The sequence below is a fragment of the Apostichopus japonicus genome, chromosome 20 (assembly GCF_037975245.1).
Source record: "Apostichopus japonicus isolate 1M-3 chromosome 20, ASM3797524v1, whole genome shotgun sequence".
Classification (NCBI taxonomy): domain Eukaryota; kingdom Metazoa; phylum Echinodermata; class Holothuroidea; order Aspidochirotida; family Stichopodidae; genus Apostichopus; species Apostichopus japonicus.
Genome location: NC_092580.1, coordinates 21457659 through 21470028, shown reverse-complemented (window position 1 = coordinate 21470028; position 12370 = coordinate 21457659). Strand labels below are relative to the sequence as shown.

Below are 12370 nucleotides of genomic sequence, written 5' to 3'. Positions count from 1 at the left end.
TGACCGTTGCTAACTCGAGATTGGACTAAATCTCTGATGAGAATATACCTCTTATTATAAAACTCTGCTTTTGTGTTTGAGCTTCATTTAATCTAATTTCTTTGTCAAGTTTATTGTTAACACACTGGAAGGGCAAATTTTTAACGGTGGTACGGTCATTTGAGATGACCAAATTTATGATGTTCAGACAATAAAAAAAAAACATATTTGGGGGTTGTCCGACAAATGACTAATTTTTCACATCAAGTTCAGATTGCATTGTAACTAAACACCTTAAAACAGGTAAAATGATAAATTCCTATCACCCCAAAAGTTGTTGTTCTATTCAACAAACCTACACATCTCCCATTTGTCATCTTGCTGATATTTTTTGGACAACAAAATTTGCTGTTCGGACAACCAAACAGTAAGGCCTGGTTGGGTGAGGGACAACCAGAAGTAAACCTATAAACACAACAAAACTCCAGAGTTTTTTTAGTGGACTTAAAAATAGCCTAATTCATGATTAAATGATTGAGCAATTTAGGATCACAGTGCCTTGTGTTGCAAATGAGTTTCATACAATACAAAACATGTTTTTACAGTCATTAGATTAAATTTTGCAATCTGACTTGGAGTAAAAGGGTGGAGAATAATTTCCTTTTAGATGATAATAAAGAAGAAGGGGGGGGGTGCAAATTGTACCTGCGTATTTCCATGAACAGCATACAACGGGTCACAAATTTGGAGAGCGTCTTGATTAATTTACAAGGTCTGAAATGCAGTTTATTACAATGCCGTCTTTGACATTGTAAGTGTCATATATACACATAACCTGTTGACTCAAAAAATGTGTGCCAGGGAGTTGCTTTTTATACTTTCATAAAATGGCGGTTAAAAATAACCCTTTCACATAGTAAAAACAGAGAACGAAAATGAAATCAAATTTCAGTTTTTAAACTTTGTCCTGTATTTGATTTGGGCATCAGGAAGGAGTAAAAATGCCTTGTAGTGAATGTTGACTGTGTTTACTATAACAATTGAAACCAAGCAAAACTTGATAACCTGGTATCATCTGAAACCGAAACAAACCATCCATTCTTATCAATTATTGACATTATGAAATGATATAGATGTAAGAGAATGCAAGTACATGTATTCTTCAAAAATGATAATATAAACAAGAGCATCCCCCCCCCCACTTTGAATTATTTTTTGGATAGTACTCACTAGCACTGTCAAATCTGTCGCCTTCATACGTGTGATCAAATCGAAACAAGTGGTACCTAGCTGTGTCTGTGGGTATCCTGCTGGGGAGCTCTGTAACAGTTGTTGACTCCGAAAGAGCTAGATGAACTTCCTCGGCTGTGATATCCAAGAGCTGAATTTAAAGGAGAGGCAAAAGTTTGCTTAATTAAAGAGTCACCTTGCTGACAACTGCTAACCTAATCGACTTTCATAATGAATGCAATCCAAAATTTGCTGTTTAAGTTTTCACGATTAGGTCTGAATACATTTTTTTTCCTTTCTCCCCAGACATGTTTGCAATCAGTAATTTAGTATGAATATGAAACTTTTCTTGCAAACTTAACGTGAGAAATAACTTTCATTTTATTCTTTCATATTATTAACTTTCATATTATTTTCTTTCATATTATTCTTCATATATTCTTTCATATTATTAACTTTCATATTATTAACTATAGTAAAATCTTCTTAACTATAGTAAAATTTCCCTTGTAACAGACCTGTCTGGAATTAACGCTGAGCTTAGAACATAACAAGTTCAGACAAAGTTTGTTCCAAGACGAAGAACAGAGTTGTGAATTATTTGAAAAAAAAAATCAATTTATAAATTTTCCATCCAGTAAGTAACTGAACTTGGAATTACAAAATATATATATATCTAAGGCATACATCAAATAGCTACTCACCAGTTGTACATAATTGACCTTTTTGTTTTTAAAGTCCCTGAGTGCCTCCAAGGCTTCCCTGACTACAGGGAACCCGACAGATTTCATTGTTTCATGCTTTGAATCCACACTTATATGCGCTCTGCCGCCTTCCAGCTCGTTCACGTATTTGATATCTTCTTCCAGAGCGGATAAAGGACCCGGGGCAGCTTTCACTGCTAGATGTTTCTTGTAGCCGTGTAAAGATATGTCATCCTTCAGAAAAAGACAAGGTAGACAAAAAAAAAACATGTTCATGACAGACTAAAATATAATAGAAGGAATGTACAAATTTCATAAACAAGTTCAATGAGAACAAAGTAAAAACAGGAAAATATATGCTAGACACAAAATTTAAAAAAATTAAATGAATAAATGAAAGCAAGGACACTTTAGGGTTCTGCAATATTGTAGTCAGTCAGAATACAATGATCAGACAAAAAAAAATATAGCTTTCTAAATTGACTGACAATTTTATAAAATTAATGTTAATTTGACAAAATATCAGCCAGCAAATTCTGTTGTTCTGCATTTCTTGATGAAAAATAGCAAAGCTTAATTGAATTTTATTGTTTTAGTGTTTCAACATATATATATATATGTTATGTTAGATTTGCGTTGAAATACATTTGATGAAGCTGCTTGCTTACATTAGGTCACTACTCGCTACAGAAACAAATGCACGATACAAATGGGACATATTAAAAGTCCTCCTTCACCTTGGAGTAAGTTTCATTGTTTAAAATATATAACTTGACAAGTCCATTTATTGAGACTATATTTTTACGGTATTTCGTAGCATCGATTCTATTAAGAATTCAGCAAAAAACGATGCATCTGAGCTGCTTGTAGAAGGATGATGATGCATATTCAGATGTATTCTGGCAATACCTTGGTACGTTATTAAAAGGTTTTGTCTTTTGGTTTGATAATGATATTTGTGGTGTAATAAATATGTCACGAAAACGTTTTCAGGCTATTATTTCAAAACATTTTTTCGTTAAAACATTAATATAACATTAATACAACATTAATATTTCATAAAAACCTTATGCTGACGGTTTTATAACACCACATTTAACGTTATAAAAACATATTTTAGAGGCTCTTTTAAAAATGTTATGATAACGTTTTGTGTTTGCTGGTAACCTTACTTCCTCATTCCGTCATCCTGTACAAACTTAATGACATATTTCCGTTGTGAACTTTGACCCAAATAAATGCCCCACCATTTGACAGCTTATATTTCCAACACATTTATCCCAGGTTCTAAATATTAGAAGACTTGTAATATCTAGTTTTTGAGCAAACTATACTCTTCATTTGTAATAACTGTCCCCTTACGAACAGACGATACGTATCATTTGCCATAAACCAGCAAAATTAAACACGTAGCTAGACTTCAATTCTGTCCTATTTTCTTTTCTTACATCGGTCAGATCACCGAAAATGCCAAAAATATCGGAACTTAAAACCAACGATTGCACACATAATCGCACTGTCTGGAAAGTAGTTCCTTGATATCTTGAACAAAATTTCCTCTCCATATCTTTTGTGATGATGAGTTATGATTCATATATACATTAACGAGTCTGTCCAAACAATTTGCAAGGTTTCATACAAGTACTTGATCACAGGGATTTCCCCTTAGTGTAAACAATAAGTAACTTGAAATCTTTAACAAGGGATATATTCCAGTAGCAGACAATGTGGAAAAGAAGAAGAAGACGAAGAAGAAAAAGACACAAAAAAAAACCTCATACTGCTGACAAGAGTATCTTGTTTCTTAAGGCAGAAGCAAACCTAATGGTCATAGTTGGCCATGTGTAATATAGAGGCATGTGAAATGAAACTCTCCTGAAGGGCTAAGAATATCTTACTTCTTTTGGCAAGTATCAACATATACATGATAAAACTGAAAACTTGAGCAACACTACATTTGACATTGTCACAACATGTATGTGCTTGAAAACAAACCTTCATACCTTGATGACTAAAGTGTGTGCTTGAAAACAAACCATTTATACCTTGATGACAATATACATGGTTGTTTCAAGACAAATCACAATATAGTTTCCCCATGAAAAGGATCGCAGTGGTCATTCTACAAATACTGAAACGGCAGCTTTTCTCTCCTTTACTAATTCTTGTTCATTTCCCCGTTGAAATGCAATGTAATTTTAATCTATGTAATGGTTGGTTCTCAACCTTTAATTGCACAAGAAGCACTTCTTCTCCTCTGTTGATAATATATTTCATGATATTCATGAAAGGATTTGTTGAACAAAAAACTACAAAGATGTGTACTTTACATGGTCTCTCTTCTGCCTTCACATACAAGTCATTCATAACATTTCTGTCAAATCCATATCTGTGAGATTAGACATACTACCAGGACGTTTTTACGACATATTCTGAATCAATCACTTTCGGCCATTTGAAAGTATCCCTTAATTTACGAATAAAATCAGAAATCTGTGCATTATCATCATGATATGATATTTCAAACTTAGGATACAACCGTTAACTACTTGCAAGTCATTTCAAAGGGTACCTACGGGCACATTTCCAAACATTTCTTCCTTTATAAGGCCACCCCCGAACTCCTGTTTCATCGTTGACTTTGTACTGGCATACAACATCTTGTCCCTCACCTTGAAAGGAAAGACAAAAAGAATGACTTTTTCAGCCCAAAAATGGTGAAAACAGTAAATACTGTATGATGCAAAACATGAAGTAAGAAAATTATCAAATTTCAAACTCCTATTATTTGTTTGGAAAGAAGATACAGTAGAAGATTTACACTAAAGGACAAAAAAGCTAAATGAGATACAAATTTTAACATGCAATTAAATCCATGTCATGAATATACCCCCACCCCCCCCCCCCCCAAAAAAAATATATAGGACGATTTAACATGAAGATTGGTGGATTCCTCCTGTCTGGTATTTAATTATCTTTTCCTCATACCCCACACCCTCCATTCCACTACTCCACGAGTGCCTGTCATTTGTCAGGTGAAGTTGCTTGCACTTCATCTGAATATTCTATTTGACCTGTTTGTTAGCATGGAGGTAACATCTAACTCGACAAGCAGGTGAAGAATACGTGCTCGAAACAGGAAGAAAATGACTTTTTTTAATGACACAAATCTGCAAAAATTAATTGTTCATAGGATAGAATCAAATGGAAAGTGAAAGTGCAGGGAATCCACTCAAACATTTTTTTCTTTTTCTTTTTGTTTTATCAAATTTGTGAGATGACTTTATAGGGGTCGGTCAAAACTTACCGGAGCTGTGTCAGGTATATAGTAGATGAAGATCCACAAGTAACTGTCTCCGAGTTTTTCATCGAGTCGATAAAGGATGTAGCATGAACGAGAAGCCTGGGCTATTGGTAAGATTAGCTGATCATAATGTGAACAATCAACTTTAAGGAACAAAGCTAGACGAAAAAGAAACACCTCTCAAATCAAAATTTCTGCAAAGGACTCTCTCCATCATGGGATGTCAGAATGTTTTTAGTAAAACTATCTTGTATGAAGTTTGCTATTCTCTACTGTTAAGTAGAATCAACTAAAATGTTTCAAATGCCTTGTTTTCTGTAGTCACTAGATGTATATTAAAGACACTTCTGTTGTGGTTTCCGTTGAACTCGACAAAGTCTGTCGAAATTTATAGCGCCAGGAAAGACAAGGTATCGCAAAATAATGTTACTTATTTCTACAAACATGGCAAAAGATACCGTGAAATTTAAGCATGAAAGTTGGAGCCTTGGAAATCTAGCAAACTTGATTAAAATGACCTTGTGGGGCAAATTATTGTGGATTGGATTAACTTGTTAATAAGTTGAAAACTAAAGTAGCAGTACTCAGACAGTTGCAACTATTACAACTGTCACTTTTTCTATTGAAGTAGCTATAAGCCTAAGCTGATCCTAACCTTTCAGGATATATGCACTAAACCTAACCTCAATGATTCAAAGCTTACTGTTAATCCCATGTGACTGAAAAGTGGCACCACAATTCAACTTTAATACTTTCACCATTATACAACTTTACCTGGTCAACTTTACCCTGTGAATCGCAGGCAAAAATCATCAGGCAAAAAATTGATGTATATGTTTTAAATATATTAAAATATAAGAATATATTCAAATTATTGTGGTTTGGTGGTTGAACCTGAATCATTACATTTGTATATATTTGTATTTGTATATTTATTTGTTTCATCACAATTTACAGTGTGACGGGAAGTTTCCTATAAAGCCTGTAAGGCTTAACAAAGTAGGAGACTCCCCTAAAAGAAAAAAGAAAGAAAAACTTAAGAATAGAAAAAGAAAAGTTAATAGTAGCATCTACAATGATGAAATAATCGAATTGACTCTACTTGAAATTAATAATGTTAATAAGCAATCCTAACAATCTTTATAATGATCTTAATCGCAAACACACACAAGAATAAATCCATCAATAGTGAGAAATAATTACAGTTTGGAGATTCCTTTTGAATACAGAGTATGAAGGCTTATTCTTAACATTATCCTGGAGATTATTCCACGTTTTTATAGCACGAATACGAGGGTTAAAAGAACTTAAAGTACTTCGTTGGGATAAAACATGGGCGTTATTACAATGGCGTGTTTGATGGTTGTGGATTAGTCTATTACTATATATAAAATCTTTAAAAGCCTCGGGTAGCAATCCATTCCATTCTTTATATGCAAATGTTGCAAGCTGGACTCTTATAATATCATTTAGTTCTTATAAATTTAATCTTTTGTATAATGGGCTAGTATGATCACGTGGTGAGCATGTGATATATGGCGGATAGCTCTCTTCTGGAGGACACATAGGTGATTAAGATTTGTAGAATAGGTTCCTGACCAAATAGTCGTGCAATAAGTTAATTGGGGTAAAATCAGAGTTATATAGAGTGTTCTGAGTATATTTGGAGGTAAATAATGTTTTAATTTGCATTTGCATTTGCTATTTGCATTTGTTTACAGAAGTATTAGTAAACAGATGAAAAACTGTGAATATCTGATAAGACGAACGAGATGTTCTTTGAAAACTGAACATTTGAATAATTACTTCCTGTTTTGTTTTATATTTCATTTATATATCTGAGGTACGAAGGACGAGGATCATGCTGAACCTTCGTAAAACCTGAATTTAAGTTACAAAAGGATATCACTCTCCCAGGAGGACCCTGAATCATCGTGGACTGCACCACTTTCCAATTTTTCTGCGAATAAAGAAATAGAGGAATAAAAAAATAGTGGAAAATGAATGAGAGGGAAAAGGAAATATATATCTATGTATATACCTTTGGTTGGTTGGCAACTCTATAAATATTTATATTTGTATATATATATATATATTTATATATATTTGTATATATATATTTATTTATATATATACATATATATTTATATATGTGTGTGTTCACTGCTTGCAAGATACCCTATAACTAAGAACAACACATCTGAAAATAAAACTACTTACTGTACAGTGTATACTGACAACTTCTATATATATATCATTAGCAACAATATATTAACAGTTATCACAAAATGTGTTCTCCATCATTACAGTATTACTTATCTCAACTCTCGAGAGTTTCAACTCGTGGCAAATTTTTCATGGTCGTTGCGAGACGACTAAATTTCTATTCTGACCTGCTAAATTCCCTACATTTTTTGGAAAATTGCTGTTTGGACAACCAAAACCTTAAACCTGGATGTCTGGGGGGGGGGCAACCAGATTTTTTTTAAGGATTGCAAAATCTAAACGTGGAGGTCTGGATGGGGGGGTCAACCAGCAAAAATTGTTAAGGATTTTCCCTGAAACTTACTGCAACCTTCCATATTTATAAACACCATCTGATGACACAAACTATATGACACATATATAAATTGATATCCACAGCATGTCCTTTCTACTGTACATATCGTATTTACAAAATTATAAAAAAACTAGGCTCTATCGATGATGATGTTTCTGTAGGGAATGTTTTACATTAATTTCACATTCATTGCAGTACTACTCACTGGCGGTTCAAGTGTCTATCAGTTTCAAGTTTAATTCAAGTAATTATGCTATTGAAAGATCTAGTCACAATACTCAATAACTATACAATATAACTATATGGTTTGCTTTATGATATACAAAATGAATTACAAATATAATACTGCAGATTTGGTTCCCATGTGTGAGCACAATAGTTTGTTTCATAACCCAAAGAAAACGCAAAGAAATCTGTATTGCAAACACGGTCAATATAAAAGCATAAAGTAGAACTGATATCAAAGTCACAGAGCATTACCCACACAGGGATATGAATTCTGAATTTATCTGATGTTGAAAAGAGTACCTAAATCTGAATATTTAGGGTATGTATCGATAAAAAAAAAAAAACGACTTTTACTTTTTCATGTCATACTGTATATTATCTACATCTTAGATATTGAGTAAAGTAAATTACATTATGTCAAGCTTAGCTAGCCTTACATAGCGCCATTCTTTAATCAAGAGGGAAAGAATAATGTCCTAACAGTAATTCTGTCATTCGATAACATATTATTATCCGCGCAGTCACTGTTTGGTATAATTTTGCTTTTTCGAAAAGGGTAAAGACCGGTTACTGAAATTTCTTGAGTAGGTTTAAAATATATCTCATTTAGATTCTTAATCACAACATAAAATTGTAAATACTGGCTGCTGAAGCCAAGTCTATCGGGATGAAAGAAACTTAATATGTATGTATGTATGTATGTATGTATGTATGTATGTATGTATGTATGTATGTATGTATGTATGTATGTATGTATGTATGTATGTATGTATGTATGTATGTATGTATGTATGTATGTATGTATGTATGTATGTATGTATGTATGTATGTATGTATGTATGTATGTATGTATGTATGTATGTATGTATGTATGTTGATGACCGTCCTATTTTGCGACAATGTAGAATACAATCCTTCGCAATCTCTTTCATCCGCTGTGCTGCTTTCTTTATTCAAACAGAAGCACTTAACTTTTATTGTTGACTAAATTACATTTTCTAGTAATATTTTTCAGCATTTATTAACCTTTTAACAGATCTTTAATCCTGATACTCCTGTTTATAAGTATTTTATACTTAAACTGGTGAACGATAAATGAAAACAAAATTCTTAATTCTTACATCCAATGGAATTATAAAAATATGACACCACAATTGAAGTGAGGTACCAAATAACTTCAAAACAGAACTAAGAAACAAATCCAATACAGACATTTGATAAAGCATACCATTTTCAATAAAGACTTGAACAAGACGTTGCCCCTTGCCCTTTGCTTTGGCCAATACTTCCCTGAGGCCATCAGAACCTGTAATAAAAGCGATATGACACAGTAATCATAATAATAATAATAATACGCAATACTTATATAGCAACTCCCAGAAATCTCGAACGCTGTACAATATAAAAATAAGTAAAAAGGGACAAAAACAGTTAAATCATGCTAAGAAGTATAATGACAGTTTTGAAACAGCCTAAAAAGGTACTTCTTCAAATCTGTCTTAAAACGATTAAGATTAGGTGTTCTACGGATGTTTGTTGCAAATTGTTCCAGACTTCGGGAGTGGCAGAGCTGAAACACCTGTCTCCATAGAATTTAGTGTGTCAATGTGTTTAACTGCACAGGGTTTGATAATCTTAGAAGGGTACACTAAGTTAGCAATGGATGCTATTAAAACTTAAGTCATGATGATGGATAACAACATTTCTAAATTCACCATGGACTTTAATTACTGACATTTTGTGTCCCTCTTCTGCATTCCATTGTAAAGACAATGGAACTAAATGTTCCCACCACTGATTTATATTTAATCTTTGTCAGTATGCAAAACACAAAGAATTGTATATCAATAGTGGATGTTGTTTCCCCCAAATATTAGTATTAAACAAAGACTGAGCAAATGAAATACAGTAATGCTGATATCTAAACAAGTGGTATTATCCAGTCTCTGTCTAGATACAACAACTTAACTGTTCACTTTCAAATGATCGCTGAGACAATATTTTCAAGAACATAAATAAACTTTGACCCTCCAAGTGCCTCCAAGTCCAGGAAACGGCCTGCACAATTGTACAATTTACTGTACGTTGACACTTCACAATGAACGAAGGGAACAGGAAAGAGAATCAAGGATTTTATAGAAGCTTGTGTTCCCTGCGCACCTCTTAAAGGGTGTGAAGACTCACGCAAAAAGAAACGTCTAATGCCGGTATTCTGACCTAGTTTCGAATGAGGTGTAACAGAAGTGTTAAACACCACCATTGATCCCAGGAAATTACACACAGCTTGCTACCGTGGATAATTAGACACTAGTGTACAGTCAGTACATACAGCTGCGGTCAATACCCACAGCACAGTATACAAACGATACAGCGATGGACATCTCAGGTCCAGCTAAAGATAACAATTAAGGTATCACGTTTCATTACTGTCTGCATTTTGTAGCGACACAAACAAAACGTCACTTGCAAGCAACAGAAAGTTAACTTTTTCAGATGGCCGCACTTGGTTTGGGGTGAGTCTTCAATGCCTTCAAACAGACCATGAATTCAGATGTTTCTTGCTCTAGTATTAGTGAAAACATTTGTCAGTTATATCCAGTACAGGATTGATTTGTTGCCAAAATATACTGCAACAGAAGCAGGAAGTGCACGTCCTGTCCATTAAACAAAGTACTGGACAAATTGTTAATGGTCATCTGAAATGGAATAAACTGTTCTATAGTACATAGCAAAGCAATCCACAGTCCTTGCAGACAATACACCTATATGCCTTTAGTCTGCCTTTGTGCCAGTTAGCCTCTATACTCTAAAGATTTTCCTGCTAGGATGAAAATGCCTAATCTTCTATCTAATTTATGTTTGAGAATAAATTTTAGTGTTCAAACTTTGAGTACCAGTTTTGAAGGCTCTTACAAAGATACTAAACATTTTCTGTGCATAAATACTGCTATACAGTGCACTAGCATAGTAATTTACTAATTTGTTCATTTGTCAGTATGCCATGATGAATAAAATTAGTGTTGTCAGTTTGGCATATTAAATGTCAAATTTGGCATTTTTCATCAGCCGGATTAAATTGAAAGATAAGGTCAAACAGCATGTTGGCATTTTTTAATATCCCTACAATTTCGGAGATAAAGTCAATGAAAATGGTTTAAATTTTCCCAAAGATCACTGATTACAACCAATTAATGTCTTTCAGTCCAACAAAAGATTGTAACTTGGCCTACATTTGTTTAAAAACATTGGATTTTTTTAAACATGTTTCACTCCCTAATGTTCATCTTAGAAACCCCAATTGCAACGAATTGCGAACACACAAAATTCTTACTAATATACAGGGTCAATTGTCATGACAACAAAACTTTGTATTGGGCACATTTTCACCCAGGTTTTATCAGGCATATTTTTATTTGGGTAAATATGGCAAACAATTTGGCTGGTTGTGTCACAGAAAAATTGGCAAATAATGAAAGACGTTCATTCAAAAATGTGTTTTGTTATGTTTTCCAATGCCCTAGTTGTGAGTGTGTACTTGGGGTTTGTTTCTCAAAAAAAAAGAGCAATTTGAAACAGTGAACTGTGGGGTATTTAGTGAGAGATATGCAAACTGTAGGTACAGTGATTTTTGAAGAGTTGGTTGTTGGAATTAGCGCTGCAAGATCAAAGCATGGAACTGCTACGGAGATGGTGAGTAGGGAAGTACAAGGGCGGATGAAGGAGGGGGCTGGGGATGGAAAATTGTTTGAGAGGGAAATGTGGGTGAAAGGAGGAGTGGGCCGGGCCGCCTGTCAAACAGCGAAGCTAAGGCACTGAGCCATCTGCCCTATACCTTGTGTATAACATTCACAAAGTAAAGGCAGTGTTACTACACTACCCTAGTAACAGTAGGTAATACAATGAATGCAACCAGTGTTTGATTGGGACGCAAGCTTTTTTTTTACGTTACACAAACTTTTTTGGGGCTTGCGTTTTTTGGACTAATAACATTACTGTACTTGACGATTGATAGGGCCTAGGCCTACCCAAAGTTGATCGTTACTTGAAAGTATCTATACTCTTTTCTCCTTAGGCTAGGCCTAATAACAAACTTAACTGCTTAGCAAATCGTTATACCTTGCCTAACACCCATCATTAGGCCTAAGTTCGGACTTAACCTATGCCTAACGTTGGTCGACTAACATTCAACACACTTACAAGTTATTCCTGTCTGCAGGTTAGACATCCTTTTCCCTTCTGCTAATTGTGTAGTATATTAATTTCTTTAACAGCTAGCTCTAACCGTGGAACTACTGTATCAGCAAACCACAGATATCCTGTACCCATAAGCTTTACTGCACTGTTCATTGAGCTGAGGGGCGTACG

At 34.1% G+C, this 12370-nt stretch overlaps 1 protein-coding gene across 1 annotated transcript in view; it reads right to left on the bottom strand.

Annotated features, from left to right (window-relative positions):
* Positions 1-12370, bottom strand: part of LOC139960949 (twinfilin-1-like) — a 17180-nt gene extending 4810 nt beyond the window's left edge. The window contains exons 1-7 of the mRNA XM_071959671.1: positions 12203-12370; positions 9234-9311; positions 7124-7177; positions 5221-5348; positions 4490-4585; positions 1914-2147; positions 1210-1360 (exon numbers count right to left, since the gene is read on the bottom strand). Of these exons, the coding sequence (XP_071815772.1) occupies positions 1210-1360; positions 1914-2147; positions 4490-4585; positions 5221-5348; positions 7124-7177; positions 9234-9311; positions 12203-12230 (769 nt within the window). The 5' untranslated portion in view covers positions 12231-12370. The remainder of the gene's footprint in view (positions 1-1209; positions 1361-1913; positions 2148-4489; positions 4586-5220; positions 5349-7123; positions 7178-9233; positions 9312-12202) is intronic.